Raw genomic sequence first — 21,486 nt, 5'->3', positions numbered from 1 at the left:
GTGCGCAATAGTTCATAGCCATTTGGACCTCTGTCCATTTGCTATTTTTGGTGGGCCGGGCCCAGCCTGCCCACATTTTGCTCAGTGGAGGAGAGGGGGGGCCGCGGGGGGGGGGGGGGGGGCGGTCCAGGCCAAAAAGGTTTAAAGACCACTGCTTTAGAGGGTTAAGATTGATTTTCAGAATCAAACACTGTGGTGAATTCTGAGAGACCAACCGGTTATGGTGAACAGGAAAGACCCTGTACTCTAGCCAAACCCAGTGATGGTATGGTAGAAGAGATATACGGTTTTGAATAAGAAGGGGTGCAAGAGTCTAGGGCTACAACAAGAGACACAAAGCACTTTAATAATTCTAGTTGAGCCATAGACGCATATTGCATAATATATATATACACAATTAATTTTTGTATACACTAAACATGAAACTCAGCAACAGTTAGCACAATCATAAGCAATACTTTCAATGAATATGCAGTAAAGCAACCGAATAGTTAGAAAAACAGCGGTTGAAATTGAGGGGAGCTATTTAGGTTCTGCTTAAACCCAACAGCTACCAGGAGCTACTTTTGGCTCCCCAAGCCAATTGCTACCTTACAAAACTGCATTTGTGACATTAACATTGAGTATTTGAGAATGCTTATTAAGGAAAATTAGGGCACATCTAGTGTACATTTAAGCATAATGAATCATACAAAAAGTTAAAGTGTGCATCTAAGGTGGAAGTTAGATTTGCGGTGCGCTGGGTACTCATTCCTAGTTACCCAGCAGTAGCTCCTACCTATTGGGTGATGCCCGACACCCAGGAGCTGCTATTAGCCCCTTCTCATTGAATCTTAATTTCGAACCCTGAAGTTATATTATTCAAGTAGGTTTACGATTGGATTGGGCAATGCAGGTGGTTGCGATTAAGTATTCCATCAACCCGGAAAAGTTTATTAAGCGTCTTCCAGTCACACCATGCTAGGGGAAGGCCCGGGCGGGATCCTTCACCAGACCACCACCGATTTTAGTCAGGCAAGGGAGCGATAGGGGAAGGATATTACGCCCATGTAACCTTATGGTGAGGGGGTCAGAAGTAGGTAGTATAATTTACCTCAGCGTATGATGCTCCAGGGACTACTTTAGGGGTTTCACAATTCTGCAATTTGTGCTGTCAATGGAGACCCAGGCGCCGTGGACGCAGAGCTAAGTTTCAGCATCAGGATTGGTACTGCAAGTACACGGTTCAGGCACCGTTGATACGCTTCTGAAGTCTGGACAGCTGAACAGATTTGCCATGAAGAGATACAGACTTCCACAGGACAGGCAACCTCAGGAGACCTCCAGGACAAAGGAGAAAGTGGGATTGGACGGGTGTTACCATGTTCACGCTGCAAGTGTTCACCAACCAAATATCGCCTAAGGAGCTTACCCTGCAGGGCTTCTGTTGGGACTGACTGGCTGAAAATCCAGGAGCAGGTGACTTGCAGCACAAGTTGAAGATCCTTCAAGTTCCAAGGATGCACTCCGAACGATAACAGCGGCAGTGAGGAAGACCAGGAGAAAGTTGGTCAGTCCACTGGGTGGTCCATGGACACTTCCAAAGGCCCAGCAGACTGGTTGTTTCCTCTGTTCTAGGGGTTGAAGCACCAATGAGGGCCTTCTTCAGACGTAGCAGGGCTTCACTGAGACTGCAGTGGAGTCTGTTTTGACAGCTGCAACAGTCTCCCGCAGATCTTTAGCGGGCTGTACTTTTTCATAGGTGTCATAGCTCTAACGATCTGTTGAATGGCTGCAGGAATCCTCCTTGTATCCAGGATTTAGACTCGAGTCGCCACGAGGCCAGACACTGGCCAGACAGACACTGGATCGGATGGGTAGAGGATCAGACCGTACCAGCTCCCACATCTGGCAACACACACACAAGCTACCATTTTGCTCAGGAAAGCAAAGGCTTTGTCCGAGAAAGGGTTTTCCATATATGGCAATTCTAGACCCAGAGAGGGCAGGATGACCACAGTGCTAAATGGCCAGAGAACAGGGAAACATGTTGCAGCACTGCCATTTTAGGGTGTATGGTACTCTGTGGTATTATGTAAAACGTCAAAAATACAGTATTGTATTTGTCATTTATGTAACGTCTTTTCCCCCATTTGTATGGCCTCAATGCGCTTTGTGGTAGGAAGGCCCTCTGTGAACGCAGTCCATGTATGGGAGGTTCTAAGAGCTAAATTGAAGATGCATGTATGCATTTTTGCCATGTTAGGGTTTTGGTGGGCTGTCTAGGTCCCGGTAAGCAGCCCAGCGGTCAGGCACATGAGCGGGTTCGGTTGGTGATTTAGGATAAATTGCTAGTGTCAGAGATTCGATATGTGCCCAGCTATACCAACATTTTTACATAGGCGATTGCTGTATTATAATGGTAGAAATGTTGAGGCACGTCAGGGGTTTCAGTGTGGACGGCTACGTGTGCCGATAGATCGGAATAGCATACATTCTAGGGTGCATGGATGGTTGGCCGTGCCTGTGTACACAGAAGGTGGTGCAAGGTAGGCATACTGTGGTCCCTCTGGAACGGAAGTCTGAGCGGTGGAGGGGATTGGTGTGATGTACGATCGTCCGTCTGTGAGGGGCCGTGGGGGAAGGACAAAGATTTGTCACGGTCTGACACTGTCAGCATCCATGGTGGTACTGGTGGAAAAGGAGCGTTGTGTTTGGGTCAGTGTTTCTGTGCACCTATCGACAGTATAGAGTGTGGGAGGGTTTCAAGAGAGGGAAGGGAAGAGCCAGGTTTTGAGGGCCTTTCTGAATGCCAAGTGGTTGTCAATATTGCAGAAGTGCAGGGGCAGAGAGTTCCAGATGATTGGTGCTTAGACAGAGAAGGAGGATTGGCCCAGTCTGGTGGAGTTGCAATGTGGGACAACTAGGAGGGATGCTGTGCCAGATCTGGGAGTCCTGGAGGGGTGGTAGCGTGCAAGTTCTCTTGGCAAAATTCCAGGCCCGTGTTGTGGATGGCCCGATGAGTGATGCACATGTCTTCAAAGGTAGTGAGTCGATCAGTAGAGAGAAAATGGAGCACTCAGTCTAGGGCTGATGTGCTCCCCTGGGAGGTAGGTTAATGAGCATGATGGGAGAGAAACAGTGAGGATAGGTGAGATGAACAAGTTACTTCTTACCTTGTAACGTTCTTTCGACGGGATGTTCCTCCGACGTATTCCTCATCTTGGATATCTCCTTCCAGCTCTGCTGGCCTCGGAAATTCTCTCTCTCTAGAGGGCGCTGCGCGTCGACGTCCTTCGAGTCGATGTCCCTCGACAGCCGCCGTATCGACGCCGTCATCCTGGCTATAAAGGCCGCGCGCAGCGCCCGTTGCTCAGTTCCGTTTTGTAGCCCAAAAATATGCTTTCTGGACTAAACTAATCACCCTGAAGGAGCGTAAGATGCAACAACAAGGGAAGTAGAACTGCGGGGATGGATGGGAGGGTCGATGAGGAATACGTCGGAGGAACATCCCGTCGAAAGAACGTAACAAGGTAAGAAGTAACTTGTTCTTCGAAGGGATTGTGTCCTCCGACGTATTCCTCATCTTTGATATGCTCCCAAAGCAGTATTCTAGCATTGGAGGAGGGAGTACTGACTTCATGCTGTGTTCTATTGATGAATAGAATGCAGTACAGCCCTTCCAAATCTAGTCTCTTGACTGGAGGAGGAATCCAAATTGTAAAATCATGTAAAGGTATGGACAGACCATGTAGCGGCCGCACAGATGTCTTTAACCGGCACACCTCTTGAGGGCCGATGAAGCTGCAATACCTCTGGTCGAATGAGCCCTAAGGTTTTGAGGGGGCTCTTTTCCTGCCAATTTATAACATTCCAGAATGGCTAGGATGATCCATCTGGAAATGGTCTGCTTAGTTATTGGTAACCCCAACTTGTGACCTGTGTAACCGACAAACAGATGGTCTGCCTGTCTTACCCTGGCTAGTCTACTGATGTAAAAACTTAAAGCCCTTCTAGGGTCTAGCCTGTGTAACCTCTCTTCCTCTTTCCCCGGGTGAGGAGGATAGAAAGATGGTAGGGTAATCTTCTGAGTGATATGGAATTCAGAAACCACCTTTGGGAGGAAATTAGGCTTCACTTGCAGGACAACTTTGTCTTTGTGAAAGATAGTGTGAGGGGGTTTACAAGAAAGAGCTTGTAATTCGCTCACCCTTCTAGCAGATGTAAGTGCTATTAATAAAACAGTTTTAAGGGTAAAGAATCTTAACGAACAAGAATGGAGTGGTTCGAAAGGTGTGCCCATCAGGAAAGTTAGGACTAAGTTTAAATCCCATAGGGGAACTTGGAATGGTCTTGGGGGATAAACATTGGTTAACCCCTTAAGAAATTGTATTACCAAGGGTAACTTGAAATAGGATGGTTCTTCCGCAGTGCGCTTAAAGATGGATAGCGCTGCGAGATAGCCCTTAATGGTGCCAACTTGAAGGCCTGAATTTGCCAAATATAGTAGGAAGGACAAAACCATTGGTGTACCACATGAAAAAGGGTCGATATTCTGTTCTCTACACCAGCTGCAAAATCTGTTCCAACGGCAGCGGTATAAAGACTTTGTTGCTGGCCTCCTTGCCGAAAGCAACACCTCCATAACATCATCAGGGAGGTCCCAATCCTTGTACCTCAGCCTTTCAGAAGCCAAGCGTGAAGGTTGAGGGTTTTGATGTCTGGATGGAGAACCTGACCTCCCTTCTGTGAGAGTAGGTTCTCTCTGAGAGGAAGTCGAATTGGAGGGCAGATGGACAAGTCTAGAAGGTCCGGGTACCACGTTCTCCTGGCCCAATATGGGGCAATTAGGATCATGGTCCTCCGGAATCTTCTCAACCTCCTGATCATTTGAGGAATGACAGGGACCGGTGGGAACGCGTACAGAAGCGGAAACTCCCAGTCCACTATGAACGCGTCTCCCAGAGCTGCTCTCGGGGGAAATTCCCTTGAGCAGAACAGGTCGCATTTCCTGTTGAGGCTGGTGGCGAACAGATCTACCTGAGGGGTTCCCCAAAGGCCGAAGATCTCTTGAAGGACTTCCTGAGCTAGCTCCCACTCGTGGGGGACTGTGCTCTGCCTGCTCAGAGTGTCCGCTGTCAAGTTCTTCTCTCCGGCTAGGTGAACTGCCGATAGAGAGATTCCTTCTTGGATTGCCCAAAACCAGAGCTGCATCGCCTCTCTGCACAGGGGTAGTGATCCTACGCCTCCTCTTTTGTTGAGGTAATGCATGGCCACCGTGTTGTCCGTCATTATCAGGACGTTCTTCCCTTGTACAGCTGGCAGGAACGCCTTCAGCGCAAGTCTGATGGCTCTCAGCTCTAACAGGTTGATATGTAGTTTGGACTCCGATGGAGACCAACGACCGCTGATAGTCAAGTCGTTGGCGTGGGCTCCCCACCCCGTGAGTGAGGCATCCGTGACTACTGTTATCTCTGGCCAGGGTTGCCAAAACTGTTCTCCTTTCAGAATGTTCTCCTGACAGGCCCACCACTGAAGGTCTCGAGCTACTCTGTCGGGAACCTGAAGAAGATCTGTCATTCTCCCTGAGAATTGTGACCACTGAGTCTTCAGTGCCCACTGGAGGGATCTCATTCTCAGGCGAGCCTCTGACACTAGGAAAATGCAGGATGCCATGAGGCCTAGCAACCTCAAAAAGTCGAAGGCTGGGAGACGTTGGGCATGTTGGAACTTGGTAACCATCTGTAGAATATCTTGAGCCCTCACCTCTGGTGGCGAGGCTTTTCCCAGGGAAGTGTCCAGGATCGCTCCTATGAACTGGAGTCTCTGCGATGGTATCATTTGTGACTTCTTTACATTGAGGGAGAAGCCCAGTCTGTGAAGGAAGTAGCACACGTGATTTAGCTGGATCTGAGCTTGTTCCGAAGAAACAGCCCTGATCAACCAATCGTCCAGGTAGGGGTAGACGTGAACTCCTTCCCTCCTTAGACTTGCCGCCACTACCGACAAACTTGGTGAAGACCCTCGGGGCGGAGGTCAGCCCAAATGGCAGCACTCGAAATTGATAGTGAGAGTTGCCAATTGCGAACCTCAGGTATTTCCTGTGTTTGAGATGGATAGGCACATGGAAATAAGCGTCCTGAAGGTCCAGAGATACCAACCAGTCCTGGAACTGAAGGGCCTGGAGGATCTGAGAAAGAGTGACCATCTTGAATTTGTCTTTCCTGAGGATTTTTTTCAATTCTCGCAAGTCCAAGATGCGTCTCAGTCCTCCGTCTTACTTCGGAATGAGAAAGTAAGGGGAGTACCAGCCCTTGTTGCTCTCCGCTACAGGTACCGGTTCTATGGCACCTTTCTCTAGCAGGTCCAAAATTTCCTGCAAGAGGAGCGGATCTGGAGCTTTGAGAGCTGATCCCCGGTGGATGACTGAGGTAGGAAAGGCAGGCAGTAACCTTGGACAACTGTTTCCAATGCCCAAGCATCTGAGGTGATAGCCTGCCATACCGCCAGATGTTGAGTCAACCTGCCTCCTACAGGTGTCCTGTGAGGGAAGTCCTCAGAGTGGTTTTGGGGCGGCTGATGCAGATGCCGATGGTAAAGAGGCACCTGCTGTTGCTGCGGCTTTTGAATATCTACCCCGTCCACCTCGGGTAGTTCTTTGTCCCCTTTGAGCCAGTCGTCCTCTACCTCTTCCGAATGCGGAGTAGAAGCGAAAGGACTTGCCCCTCGCAGAGGTTCCTGTGGGACGAAAAGGAGTCTGACGGATTGCAGCTCCTAGGGATTTTGCTGCTGCTTTTGAAGTTTGCAGTTTCTCTAAACTGTCATCCGCCTTTTTCCCGAACAAAGAAGAGCCATCGAATGGCATGTTCAAGAGCCTGGCTTGCACATCTGGGGCAAAACCAGACTTTCTCAACCAAGCGAATCTGCTGGTTGATGTACTTGCCGCCATTGCTCTGCTGATACTGTCAGCCGAATCAATGCCCGTCTGGAGGGATTCGCACATAGCGTCTTTACCGTCCTGTATAATATTCAGGAACGCATCCCTTTCTTCTTCCTCCGGGATGCAGTCAGCCGCTGTAGAAGCACACTCCCAAAGTGTATGGCTGAACCTAGCAAGGGTGCAAGTAGCATTAACAGATTTTAACGCCATGCTACATGCTGAAAAGACTTTCTTTGCCATAGCATCATATTTTTTATCGTCCCTGTCCTGTGGGACGGTAGGATAAGCCGTCTTGACATCGGTAGAGGATGCTGCCTGTACCACCAGACTTTCTGGGGATGGGTGTTTAGACAAAAATTCCGGGTCTGTAGAGGATACCCTGTACTTTGTAGACCGTTTTTTATTTACTGCTGGTACGACATCTAGGGTTTCCCAGTTTGTCATGATCTTCCTCTGAAGAGCTTTATGAAAAGGCACCACAGGATCCTCCTGTGGGCCTTTGTCAAGAATATCCGTGAGGTCATCTTGTTGGAAAGATTGTGAAGGTGCAGACCACCCCATAAACTCTGTTATCCTGGCCATTAAGGCTCTATAGGGTGTTTCAGCATGTTCCCCCGGGTCTGGTCTAGCAAACTCCACCTCAGGGGAGGTGTCTAACCCACTTGCCTCATGTAAGGAATCATGAAGATCCTTTAACCTGCGTTCTTCAGAGGAAAATTCCTCTCTAATTGGGGTTCCAGGTCCCTGCAGCTCAAATGTGTCTTCCTGTTCAGACAATTCACCCTCTTCCAATATTGAGGACATAGTCCTCAATTGTTCTGAACTCAAAGGGTGTAAACCCCATTTCCAAGGCTGAGGGTGCCGAACTTGTCATAATCGGCCTCGAAAACGTCGATGTCGTCGACGCCGAAGGCTTCGAGCATGGCGCCGAAAACAAAGGCGGAGGCCTCGAAGACCTCGACAGAATTGGAATTCTACTCGACAATCTCAAAGATATCGACGTAGACGACCTGGGGATAGACACTGGGTGTGTCTTAACCGTGACTTTTCTTGGCGTCGACACCGGTGTCGACGCTGGCGTCGAGTCGACAGACTCGTGTGTCGAAGGTCCCTTCGACAACGGCGTCGAAGACATCGACGGAACCTTCGAGGAAGGTTTGGAGGTCATAGTCCTACTCGAGGGTTTGTGACGCGCTCGAGAGGTTTCCTTCGCCGGGTACTGCGACTCGCAGCGTTTTTGACCTTTGGGTCTTTCGACCAGAGCATCGCTCTCAGCAGTCTTCGAGGGGGTCGAGGCCGCTTTCTCGAAGACGCTCATCATATTTTTGCAGAATTCCTCCCATTCAGCCCGGGAACTATGCTTCGTGGGGCACGGGATTCTCTTTGGCGAAACAGAGGAAGAGGAAGACGGAGAAGGGGATCTTCGACGTCTCCTCTTCGAGTGCTTCGATCTCGAGGAGTGATGAGACCCACTCTGAGATCTGGAGCGCGAATGGTGACGAGGAGACGAATGTCTCGACTTCGTCGACGAAGAAGCAGCTTTAAAAGTCTTACCTTTCTCCAGCTTCCCCCTACGCTCCTTCAGGGCCTTAGATGTCATGGACATACAGTCCTCGCACTCCAAACAATGGTTTTCAGCTCCCAAACACCACAGACACACTCTGTGAGGGTCAGTCAGTGACATCTTTTTCCCACAATCTCGGCATTTTTTGAAGCCGGATCAAGGCGTTGTCGGTTCCGACAAAGAAGCCATTGAGTACAGTATCGAATAACTAGGTAAATAGGTTTAAACTGACAAAACTGAGCAACGGTATTCCGAGGCACTGAGTACGAGCGGAAAAACGGAACTGAGCAACGGGCGCTGCGCGCGGCCTTTATAGCCAGGATGACGTCGGCGTCGATACGGCGGCTGTCGAGGGACATCGACTCGAAGGACGTTGACGCGCAGCGCCCTCTAGAGAGAAAAATTTTCCGAGGCCAGCAGAGCTGGAAGGAGATATCTAAGATGGGGAATACGTCGGAGGACACAATCCCTTCGAAATGGGAAGAAGATGCACTTGGGAATGTGTAGATGGAAGGAAGAGGTTTTACGTAGATGGAAGAATCCGGTTTTGGATAAGCAATTGATGTGTTTGAAGAGTGATAGATCTGTGTCCAGTGTGCATCTGAGGTTTTTTTTACTGAGGTGGTTGCTGGTGCAGGGTCTAGGAATTGAGGCCAGGTAATAGGTTGGGGAATGTTAGGGAGAATTCTCATAAATGTGCTAATTCCCTTCACCTTCGAGACCCTCAGCAACTTTGCTGGATTTTGAGGACTTGATATTTTTTTTACCTGGAAAGCGTGAGAGCCTTTTTTCCCTCCACTCATGTATTTTGATGTGCATTTTACTCTTGTGTTCTTTGATTATGGAGTTTTAAGGTAACTCCATAGGCATCTTTTCATGTGTGTCACACAGCACCCTCAGTGCAGTGACACAGGGATGTCTTTTTAGACTTCCCAAAGGTTTAAATACCTTCTCTGGGATAAACTACTGTTTACCAGACAATGTAAGGTTGAATTGACTTTACTAGTCTTTAAATTCCTAGACCCAGCGCACACAATCTTCCTATAGTGCGCTGGAGGGGTTACCTAGTATCCCTGGTGTCTAGAAACTCACGTAGCAGTCAAATGAAACCCTTTTCTATCGAAATGGTTGGTGGCACTGGTTTACAACAAACTACCATGATTTTTCCCGACCGCGAACACTAGTAGCTAAAAATCGCTGTCTTTTTTCCCCATTTCTTTTTGGAAAGGTCCTTCTAGTGTTTGTCTCTGTGCACCAAACCAGGTTTGGTCCCTTTGTTTCTATGCCTTTGACGGGCTTCAGGACTGAAGACCACCTCTGGCATGAGTGTCCGGGGTGGACAGGAAATGAGGGAGGTGCCCATAAATCCCTGTGCTTAGTCTCCTAGGAGACCCAAATATACTCTGCCGTGATCGGCTGGCTGACTGTCCGGAAAGGACAGCCAGCCTGCTGGGTGAGTGGCAGCTAGGTTGGAATGAATGGGAGAAAACTGTTTAAAAGGAGAGTTTTGTGGACTGGAAAGCAGAGTCGACCACTGGAACGAAAGAACCAAAGACTAGCTGGAAGAGGATGGCTGCTGCAACTCCTGGACTGTTGGTTTGCCCGGTGAAGCCCTGCTGCAGGTCTGAATTGCCAAGTTAATCTCGACAGAGAAGCCCCTTCAAGGACTACTTCTTTCTTTGAGTTGGTGGGACCAATCAATTGGTAGGCCACCTGGATATCATTCTCGGAGCTGGTTAGGATTAACCAGGGGGAAGGACACCAGCTTGTGTGCTTGAATTACAGATACTCTAACTGAAGTGACTCCATTTTGTCCGCGTTTTCCGACGATCCGGTGCAGTGCAGGAGTCCCGACAGCCTCCCTCTTGTCCCCATGACTGAGGCCAGGAACAGTGAGATCTGCAGGAACTGCATCTTGTTCTTCATATGAAGGCACTGTGCCAACCCGATTGAGAGAACTTACCTCTCGCAGTGAAAGTTTGCGGAACTTTCCCAACTTGCAGGCCTAATCAGCTTGTGACCCAACATATGATTCTTTTTCGTACAAACTACTTCTGAGAACTTTGGCAAAGACTTTACCGTTTACTTCAAGAACTGCTATTTCCTCTCCAAGACAATAGTCCATTGACTTTGGCCTAGGCCTATTGAACTGAATAGAGTCCTCTAGTGATCTAAAACTATTTGCACTGCCTAAGAAAGTATTTGTGATCTATTCTGCTAACTTGTGCCTTTTTACTCCCATTGAAAGTAACTGAAATGCCACTTTGCTCCCATTTCAGGGGAGCCTAACTTGTTCAGATACTTATTGGTTTGGTATTGAATTGTGTATAGTATTAAGTTGCCTCCTTCTATTGAATGCTTTCTAAATGATTGTGTAATAAATGAATAAGTGTTTTACCAAGAAATCTTCAGTGTAAGTGTCTACTTGTACCACTGTGATTGTAAGACCCCTGTGTAACATCCTTGTACTGCTCACATTCCCTCTTGAGATAAGCCTGGCTGCTCAGCTCGCTACCACAAACTGTAGTACAGACTTGTACCAAAGGTTGGCGTCGCGCTGATAATATAAAAAGCGTGCGCATAACCACTTGCATTGCGCATCCGGCCCAGCTTTTTCTTCACAGCTTATCACCGCTGATACACCTTCATGGTTTGGAACTGTGTAACTATTATGTAAGCAACTATAGATTTAAATGCCAAGCTTGAAAGTAACTTTGGCTCTGCTCCAAGCCTTTCATTCACCCTCTTTTTTTTTTTTTTTTAAACAGAGGTTATCTATACTTTTCTCTGTAGAAATTCTGATCTTTTGGGATCCTAATAAAAAGGAACTTCAGGCAATGTTGAAGCCCTTCCTTAATGACCATTTTGGACACTATAAATGTATGTCATTGACCAGAAGCCACTTGAAACTAATTGGATGAAAGTTAAATCTTTAAAACTGAATCACAAATAGGGTGAGTCAAACTATGTTTACTTACAAAGGCGCATTTTCAGATTATAAATTAACATGATTTGAAAAACCAATTTTAATTCTTTTATGATTTTGACAACTTTACTTTTGGTTCCTTTTCTGGTCAGAAATCATTTCCTTCTCCTGATGAACCATTGACAGACTCAATGGGGAAACGAGTGTCGAGTTAAGGCTATATTAAATGAACCATAATAAGGATGTGTGGTAGGACAATTGACTTGATCATAAGGTTTGATGATAACACTATGCTAGATATGATTTGTTTTTCCAACTAAATAACAAAAATAAAGAACATTTTTGAGAACACCATCATTGAACTGGATTCTTCCAAAATAAATTTTTTGAATCTAACTTAATCTAAACAATGCTAATTGGATGTTTCATTGACTCACCTTTGAATACTATTAGAAATTAGGTTGGTGCATTGGAGTAACCTTTTCTCAAAACAAAATGTTTATTCACAATGCATCTGTGTAGCAGCCACACAGTCCTTGAGAATTACTCATGTTGACAACCTTGTGCATTTTTCTTTAAATCAATCTAACCCTAGACTTTTGCAAAAGTAACAAAAGCAGGCGCCAAGGGAGAGCTTTTGCAGGCTGCCACAATTTAGTTTTCAGCAAAGGTTGGTTTTTGCTTACACCTGTAGTCCTAATTGTATGTGGTGGTCCCAGAGGGTGCTGCATACAATACTGCCTAACTGGGAAGGAGCTGTATTTTCATGCAGACTAGGATTGAGGTGGTGGTTGGTAGTCATCCAGTAGTCCATATCGGACAGGCAGGATGATAGATGTGTTTTGTTGGAATCTGGCGATTTTGGGATCTTAAGGATGATCTGGGTGTCATCCGCGTAGCTGTAGCAGGTGAGGTTGTGAGAGTGGATGAATAAGGGGAGTGAGTTTAGATGAATGTTGAAGAGGGGGTATGGGCATGCTCCTTGTGGGACCCCTTTTGTTATTGGTCGTGAGGTGGAGGTGAACAGTTGGAGGAGCGTGATTTGTGAATGATTAAAGGGGAGACCCATGAGAGGGCTGTGTCCGATTCCTAGCGAGTGTAGCCTGTCTATGTGATCAATATCGGAAAGCAGCAGAGAGGTCAAGGATGATGAGAGCAGCGCAGCCTTCTGTATCTGTTGTTCCATTTAGGTCGTCCCAGACTGACACTAGGGACGACTAGGGACGACTCCGTTCCTTGGAGTAGTTTGAAGCCATTTTGGTCAAGATCCAGGAGGTTGTTGGCAATAGTGAAAAGGCTGAGCTGCTTTTATGCTGTGTGGTCCATGTTTGGGTATGAAGCAGGTGTTGGGGATGTGTCTGACCGAGGAGTGGGTCGAGTGAAGGCTTGAGGAGGGGTTTGATGTAGGAAGTTCTTAAGGCTTCCGGGAAGGTTCAATGTTAGGGAGCAGTTGAGGATTCAGCGTGAGACACTGCCTGAACAGGTTGAGGCTAGGGTATTTTTGAGGAGGGTGGGCTGGGGTCCTAACGGGAGCCCGATCGGTGGCTTTGTACTAAAAGCGAGAGGAACTCCTGGTGTGAGATTGGAGAGAAAGAAGTGACAGCTTGTATTGAAAGGGGGTTTGGGCGGGGTCAGACTGTTGAAAAGTAGGGGACAGCGGGCTGTGTTCCAATTTAGAGATGATGGTGGAGTGTCTGTTGATCGCGGCATTGTGGAAATGTTCTGATAAATTGTCATATAGGGACTGGGAGTAGGGTGGGGAAGGGGAGGGGCTGTTAGTTTAGTGCTCCTCGGAGAATTGATTTCAGAAATTATTCTATGCAGTTCCATGCTTGGGTTGTGAGAATTTAGGATTCTGCTCCCATTAAATGCTTACTTGGTTTTTCTGATTTCCAATCTATATGGTATGGGTAGTTTTTGCTAGTGTAGTAGAAAAATATCTGCTGGCAACAGTCACCATGGACACAGTTTTAATCACAAAAGTACAAAAGGAAAAGTTATGTTACAAAGTATCCAAACGGCACGTTAAAGTGATGTGTGCAGGTTTAAAAGTCCACCAAATTCATTGAGGGAGACAGTCTCCCAGTACTCAAAATGTTAGGGACTGATCCGTTTCCCCATAGAAGCGAGAAAAAAAAGCAATTGAGGTAATGCAGAGGACTTTGCTGGCAGACCTGACTTTCTGGAGGCAAGTAAACGATAGCAAAAAGGGTATGCCATAGCGCTCTATGGGAGAAAAGCAAAAATCTTTCCTAACAAGGGTGGGTGTGGAATCTGTTGGAAGAATACAGTAGCCATAAGAACATCATGAACAAAAGGTCATTTGCCTTTTCTGCTATTGTAAAAATTCCTCAGAGTCCTCATCCCTGAAAAATACCCAATGTCATACTGACAGGAGGAAACAGTCCAGATGAACAGAATACAAGAAAAGGATTTGAAGGACAGCACAGTCCGCCCACTCAGATATACTCATCAGCCAGAATGGTGAGGTGTTAACACTTGGTGTAATTGTGCAGAGAAGCCCTCTTGGTGTCCAAACTATGAAAACTCATGCCGCTTTAATGGGCTGTGGAGGGTGGAGCGGAACACTGAAAGGTGGAGTATTTGCAGACGAAGCCCAGAAACCACCATGGGAGAAAGTGCCTGGCACAGAAAGTAACATTTTCTTTGGACACCAGGAAAAGTGGAGCAACTGAACATGAAGCAGAGATTCTGAGAATAAGTGATTGCTACTAAGATCGCCACTAAGGTTGAGCAAGCTAAAGTGGAGCAGCCATCGCAGAAAGGTCAAGACCATAGAAAGGTCTGTTAACAATCCAAGGAATTCATCCATTCTCCCCAAGGGGAGAAACCCCTTTTGGGACTAGGGAAATGAGCCCGTTATGCTCAACGCACCCCCAAGGGGTAAGGGCAAGCAGGATCCCATAGGGGTGACCCTCGCTGCCCCTTGGGGGACAAGTAATCCTCAAATCGGATTAGTACTCCACCCCAATCACACAGAGAATCCCCACTGTGTGTTGGTTATATGGGAACTGAACAGTGTTGATCATCCTTATGTTGGGTTTTCAGTATAAGTGGTAGGGGCAGACTTTAGGTTAGATAGAGTAGGTTTGGACATAGGAGTATTTTGTATAGTAGAGACATCCAGACGAGCACCATTATTTTGTTAGGTAGAATAGAGAATTCCATTGCTTTAGAGTTAGGGACGGGGCAGTCCTCATTTTCTTTTCTAAAACCAGATAAATCATTCCAAACAGGACGTCCATTGCGTAGGTCTAACTTATCACAGGCGAAACACAAAGGGCTTACATGGAAACTATGGGATCCAAAACATTACCCCCTTCCGGAGTCCCCTTGAAGGCAGACAGGGCTACAAGGTAGCCCCTTTCCTGTGCTCAAATTAAGGCCTGCTTTGGGTAAAGACCTACTCTAGAACTGCAAAGGTAGGGCATAATGGGACCCTTTGATGGCACCAAATGGAGAATATGGCCAATGACATGTATAGATTGACTTGGTGGTTAAGTACCTCCACCTTGGAGCAGCCCCCTCCCAATTGCAGATTCAATCTCAAAAGCCAAGCATGACAGTTCAGCTGCCTACACGGTGTAGTATACCGCCTGCAAAGATCTTCAATTCTATAGGATACTCAAAGAAGGAACAACAGCATGGCACTGTGTACCAGATCCTCCAGGGTCAGATTGGAGCAATCAATATCAATATTGCACAGTTTAGAGGGGGTGTAGAGGTGGATGCATTCACCAGTTAGAATTACCAGGTAATCACTAGTCTATTCATCAGAGAGCCCCCTCGGGGGACCTCTAGAGCAAAAGATTACACTTGTTCTCATTGAAAGGGAACTGAAGGATCGGGGAATCCCCCCACCTGGAGAAGATAGACAACCTCTCCTGTTTAACTCTCACTCACTCAACATCCCTGAAGGCAGGTAGAATGCATCTGCTATGAGTGTTCCTGCTATGTGAGCAGTTCATCGCCAAAAACCATAAGAGCATGGCCTCCACGAATAGCTTGAGCGACCCCTCGGATATCTCCCACTCGTACTGGAATGGCAGTCACACTGTCCGAGGACACAATCCAAACTCCGATACCAATGATCCGAACAACCGACAAGCTGCCCTCAAATTCCAGCAAGATTTGGATAAATTTCCCATAAGCCACAGAAAAAACTCTAGATAAGTTCCCCAGCCAATCGAAGATGCATAACAAAGGTTAAGGAAAATACATGGCTGGAATAACCAGGATCTGCAAAGGAGGTAGGAGTTGGAGAAAACCACCAATGCAGATCAGGGCAATAGACAAGCAAGCCGTGAAATGGGACCAGTGACTGCAGCAACACAGACCAACATCAGGAGAACCCCAGTCAGGTTTTTTGCAGTTGGCAGGAAACGTGCTGCCATGTTGTGAATGCTTGTTCATAGCTGTTGAAAACATAAGGAGGGAGCGAAAGACCGCTTCAGGTTGACTAAGCACCCCAGTTAATTAAGAGACCATATTATTCTTCCTTGCCTCCCACGTCCATGGCTACCTTGCCCTCTCCTCCCTCCTCGGGTTCCTTCTACACATCCGCCGGGATTACCTCTGATTTGTACCCCTCCCCGGAAGTCTTTCAAAGTTGGCAACCTTCTCCATCTTGCCACTCTCAACTCTTGCTCGGCTGTCAAACACTTCTCTGACATCTGCCACCTCCTTGAAAAACTCTACCTCGACGTCGTCGGTCTCAATGAGACCTGGTTCACGGCTAGCCCGGTCACAAGCTTCGACACTCCTCTCCCTGAAGGCTACAAGATTCTATCTGTGCCCAGATCCAACCGTCCCGGTGGGGGCGTAGCCTTGATCTTCTAAGAGTGGATTCCTGCCGCTGTGATTCCTATGCAGTCCTACTCCTCCTTTGAATTTCTTGTCTGTAGGCTCTTCCCCCCCCAGGTCACTCACCATTGCTACTATTTATCTGCTACCTGGTCAGAGTACCTCCTTCCTCCTCTCGGAGTGAGCCGAACGCTCTTCCTCCCTCCTGGCCTCAACCTCTCAACTCCTCGTCCTTGGAGACCACAACATCCACCTTGATGCTTCCTGTCCCTCCTCCGTGCTCTTGTGATCTCTGCGACTCTTTCTATTCTTCCCTCTGGCCCGACTCACTTTGCAGGGCACACTCTGGATGTTTTCATCTCCTCGGACCTCCCCCTCTATAACCCTTTCACCACTCCTCTCTCATGGAGTGATCACTTTCGCCTCTCCTCCCATCTCTCCCTCTCCACAGCCGAGACCAAACCAGCTCCTTCAAAGCCACCTACCTTCTCGGTCATCCTGCCCATGAAGCCTGTGTCAGTTGAGGCTTTTGCTACCACTTTTACTCCCCCCTCTTCTGGCTGACTCATATCCTGACAGCCCTTCCCAATCTCTACTCTGCTATCTGTCACTCTCGATGTTCTTGCCCCTGTCATGAGGATCTACTTGAAACCCAAAGCCAAGTGCAACTCTTGGTACGAGTCCGAAGTCGTCACCCTTAAACTGAAGTGTAGAGTGGCTGAGAGGAAATGGCTGGCTTCTTGTGCATCGTCTGACAAACTGGCCCGCTGCCTGCTCCAAAGGCAATATCGGATCACTATCCTCACGAAGAAGAGAGCCCTGATCCAAGTCAGTGTGTGAGGCATCTAACAACTCCGCCGAAGTCTACCTCTCCTGCCCCCTCCCAGGCCCTCTGCACGGCCCTGGCTTCTCATTTCATCTCTAAAACCCATGACATCCTGTCCACCCTCTCTTCCTCCCCTCCTCCAGCTTCTCACTCCACTACCTCTGGCCCACCTGCAGCCACATCTCCTCCCCCTCTTCATTTCCTCCGTTCTCCCCCAATAAGATTTCTAGGCAACTCAGATCTATGAAGGTCTCGTCAAAACAGGTTCTTCCCTGTTCGTCCAAAACCATCAAGTAACATATTTGCACACACTCTCCTGCCCTGGCGGACTTCTGCAACCAGTCCTTAGCCACTGGAGCCTTCCCCCTCCCCTCTGAAGCAGTCTCTTGTGCACCCTCTTAAGAAACCCACAGCCGATCCCTCCTGCCCGGCTAACTATCGCTGGATCTCTATCACTCCTTTCCTGGACAAACTCCTGGAAAAGCTGGCCATCTCCCAGCTTAATCTTCACTCTGATTCCGTTGGTTTTCTCCATGACCATAAGAGCAGCGAGAAGCATGGAAAGTGAAGACCTGCTCTCTATCCTTGTTTCTAATCTCCCATCTGTCCTCATCCCACTCAATCTCTCTTCTGCCTTTAACAGGTCAACCATGCCATCCAGCTCAACCACCTGTGTGATAACCTGGGTATCACCGATCAGGCCTTGGCCTGGCTGACGACTTTACTCTCCAATCGACCCTCCCAGGTCCAACTTCGGTCCTTTCTTTCCTTTCTCTCAATACCTGTGGTGTTCCCCAGGGGTCTAACCTCCCCCCTAGCTGTTCAACCAATACCTGGCACCTCTCGCCCACCACATTGCCACTCTCTGCTCCAACTTTCAGTGCTATGTGGATGACACTCAGCTTGTTTTCAGGCTCCCCTCTGCCACCTCTTCTCATCTCCGTCATCCATGAGTTGTGTTCCGCTAACAATCTCTGCCTTAATGAACCCAAGACAGATTCACCTCTACGGCACACCTGCAACCGTCCCATCCCGTCACTTTCTGGCCGCCTCCCTTGGCCTTCTTCCTGTTCCCACCTGTGAGGCTAAGAACCTCTGGGTCAACTTAGACTCCACACTCTCCTATGCTCCTCACATCTCTAAAAAGTCAATCAACTGCACCTCCTCAGAGGTATTCTTTATTTCCTCTCCTTCCCCCAAAAGCTCTTTCTGCTATGGGCATCTGGCTACCCTCCGATTTTGGGCCCAGACTGCTGCCCACCCAGCTACAGTTGTCTGGTAGGGAGGGGAATAAAGCCTGGGAGATTGGTAGCTTCTGGTTTGAGGGATGCAGGTGCAGAGGGAGAGGAGTGAGGTGGGGCAGACAATGAGGCACATGTCAGGCCAGGTTGTGACTTAAGGCCAAGAAGACCGGGAGGTGAAGGAGTACAAGAAGACATGGAGGAAAGTCACGGTGCATGAGGGAGTGCAGGAGAAATTGATAAGTTCAGACAGTGAAGGATACAGTTCAAGCCAATTAGATATATGGCTATAAGTAGGTTAAAACTAAATGTTTAATGTAATTATTAATTTAGGGATACTCTTGGGGAAATATTTTGAGCACTGCATAAAACTTTCTTTACAAGCCGATACTTCTGTATTGCCCAAGAGCATAACACTAGTGGTACACCCATGGTATCTACCTGAAAAGTGTGGCACGCTCCCAGTTATATATAAAGCATGCCCAAGACCAATGTCTTTGCACATCTACTTGGAAGATATTAAGGACCGACGATTACCGCCTTAGTTACATCTTGGCCAGTGCTCTGCATTACTTCACTAATGACGCTGAAATGGCCAGTGCTCTGCATTACTTCACTAATGACGCTGAAAATACTTCATTGCAATTACCTGTGACTTTTGTCCCTATTACCAGAGGGAGGGGGATCTCTTCAGGAAGATCTTTGAACTGGGAGACATCTGCCACTTTTCGCTGTTGTAAAAGGCGAATCTTTTGACGTTTTTGTTTCAAGGCTGACCTCTCCTCTTCAAAGAACGCAGATGAACATCTAATGAAGTACAAAAAACAAAAATGTGGAAAACTGATGAACAGGCTAAATGCAGTTTCACTTACCTGGGGAGATTGATCTTTCTAATTGCAAACTTTAAATCATTAATGTGTGATGACTTAAGTCTTGCATTGGTGATAGCTTGGTTAAAATAAACCTTTAATTTCAACAGAATTTGACAAGGTTTCTTTGTTCCAGGTATTCTAAAAGTATTTAAGTAGGCCACAGTTTACCCCCCCCCCCTCCCACTACATGCAGCTGCAAGAGGACATGCTCTTCACAAAAACAAACTGTCAAAACACTCTTATGCAAGAGAACCAGGCAGCACCTTCTGTAGCAACATATAGGACAGTGAAACTATGGATTTTAGTTCCCCAAACTAGCATTGCTTTTTCAGTTCACAATCACAAGACCATGCACTGATAAGACTCGGCAAGGATGGTCGTATATGAACAGTAGAATAGGAGGATGAATTCCACAAAAATGCGTTTTGCAGCTACAAAAGGATGGTTGCACTGTTTTGCCAAGCACCATTGGGCAAGTTGGAACAGGAGCACCCCTGCTTTTATCAGTGAGGCCCTGCCATGTCCATCCATATTTATATTGTGCCCCAGCAGGAGGGGGCATTATTCCTGAATGGCAGGCTGTGTCAGATCAAGTCTAGGAAATCAACAGACGCTACTTTCAACTGCCTGGAAAAACGCTTGACTTTTGGGCTGCAAAATGTCAAAAATCACTGCTTCAAAATAAACCCTAGCTCTAAGGGCCTAGGTCAATTTAAGTGGATATGTGTCTTAAACAGATTGCTACATGAGAGAAACTCACTTGGGCTGCAAAACCATGTGGGAAATTCAAATGGAAAAGGAAAACCTTTTGAAAGGGACCCGTTTTAAAAGTGTATGTTGGATAAGGCCCTGTCCTGGCCTAGCAATGTAAAGGGGTTTTTGCTGGGAAACATCTATGGGATGTTTTATTTCAATAGGCTTGCTTCCGATTCAGACTGTTAATTTTGTAACAAGACAGCGCAGAAATGTAAAAGTTGTACAGTTTAAATGTGATTTTCGTGGCTTCTAAACAAGAAATTGCGGAAGTCCATAGCATGGATGGGAAACAAACACCAGGAGAATGTAAATCATGGAGAAAGTACATATGGTTAAACGTTAAAAATTTATAGAAATATGCCTCATGATAATATGCACAAACACCTAAACGTGTGGGATTTTGGGTGAAGCGGTTCTTACTAAAATCACGAAAAACTATTAGAAGGTTGAAACAATGGCATACAGACCTGGGAGTTGGACTGCCATGCTCTGCGCAAAATACTTGATGTGCCTATGTAATTTGTTAAGGTCCCACAACTGGGATTTATGTTAAGATTGATTTTGGCAAAAAGGATTGTGGGAAGGCTTTGCACCTCATAAAAATACACCCCATAAACTGAGTCCAACCTCCTAGAGAGGCAACCAACAATGGCTGACCTATCCGGTGCTTGGGGTTAGTTCTAGTTGAGTTCTGCCCAACCCTAACCCCAATGATGTCACCCGCTTTATATAAGTGGTGGGAACTCACAGGGACAGTACACTACTGAATTGTCAGCGCCTACGTATCTCAACATTCCAGATCCACCTTTGCAAGATTCAAGACTCTACTGAAAGGCCAACGCATAGCTGAGCCTATCCCAGCAAGGCCAATGCATAGCTGAGCCTATCCCAGCAAGGCCAAAGCATAGCTGAGCCTATCCCAGCAAGGCCAAAGCATAGCTGAGCCTATCCCAGCAAGGCCAAAGCATAGCTGAGCCTATCCCAGCAAGGCCAAAGCATAGCTGAGCCTATCCCAGCAAGGCCAAAGCATAGCTGAGCCTATCCCAGCAAGGCCAAAGCATAGCTGAGCCTATCCCAGCAAGGCCAAAGCATAGCTGAGCCTATCCCAGCAAGGCAATTGATCCAGAAAACCCCACTAAAATCCCTATAAGAAAGGGAAAAGCTGTGGTACCCTTTTGAGAATATCCTGTGACCAGACCGGCTTTTAGCCCACTACCTGCATGCGCGCTGTACCCTTGCCATCATCCAGTGACCAGACTTGCCCAGCTGTTTGCTGTTAGGAGAGCTGCCTTCCTGTGACTAGAATCTTTTGAGTCCAGAATCCGGTTGGCTGCCCGAATCCCCAAACTCAAGAGCACATTGGGAGTATTTCCCCATACCATAGCCACACAGTGTACCGAATCTGGATACTTTGCCTTTGTTACTACTCTCTAAGAAATCATATCCTGTAACTTGTTTAAGACTGTTAGAATTCTCAGTGCACCCTGTCCTTGATCTCCAAGCGTTACCGCCACTTTTCATTTCGGTCTTGCATAGATCCTAATCCTTAGCAATATTT

At 47.3% G+C, this 21,486-nt stretch overlaps 1 protein-coding gene across 2 annotated transcripts in view; it reads right to left on the bottom strand.

Moving 5' to 3' along the window:
- Positions 1–21,486, bottom strand: part of LIN9 (lin-9 DREAM MuvB core complex component) — a 1,337,113-nt gene that overhangs the window by 621,169 nt on the left and 694,458 nt on the right. For both annotated transcript variants that reach the window (XM_069608684.1, XM_069608685.1), the window contains one exon: positions 18,950–19,107. In XM_069608684.1, the coding sequence (XP_069464785.1) occupies positions 18,950–19,107 (158 nt within the window). The remainder of the gene's footprint in view (positions 1–18,949; positions 19,108–21,486) is intronic.

Source organism: Ambystoma mexicanum, chromosome 4q (genome assembly GCF_040938575.1).
Source record: "Ambystoma mexicanum isolate Mex_15411 chromosome 4q, UKY_AmexF1_1, whole genome shotgun sequence".
In the NCBI taxonomy this organism is placed as follows: domain Eukaryota; kingdom Metazoa; phylum Chordata; class Amphibia; order Caudata; family Ambystomatidae; genus Ambystoma; species Ambystoma mexicanum.
This window is presented reverse-complemented; position numbering and strand designations above follow the sequence as displayed.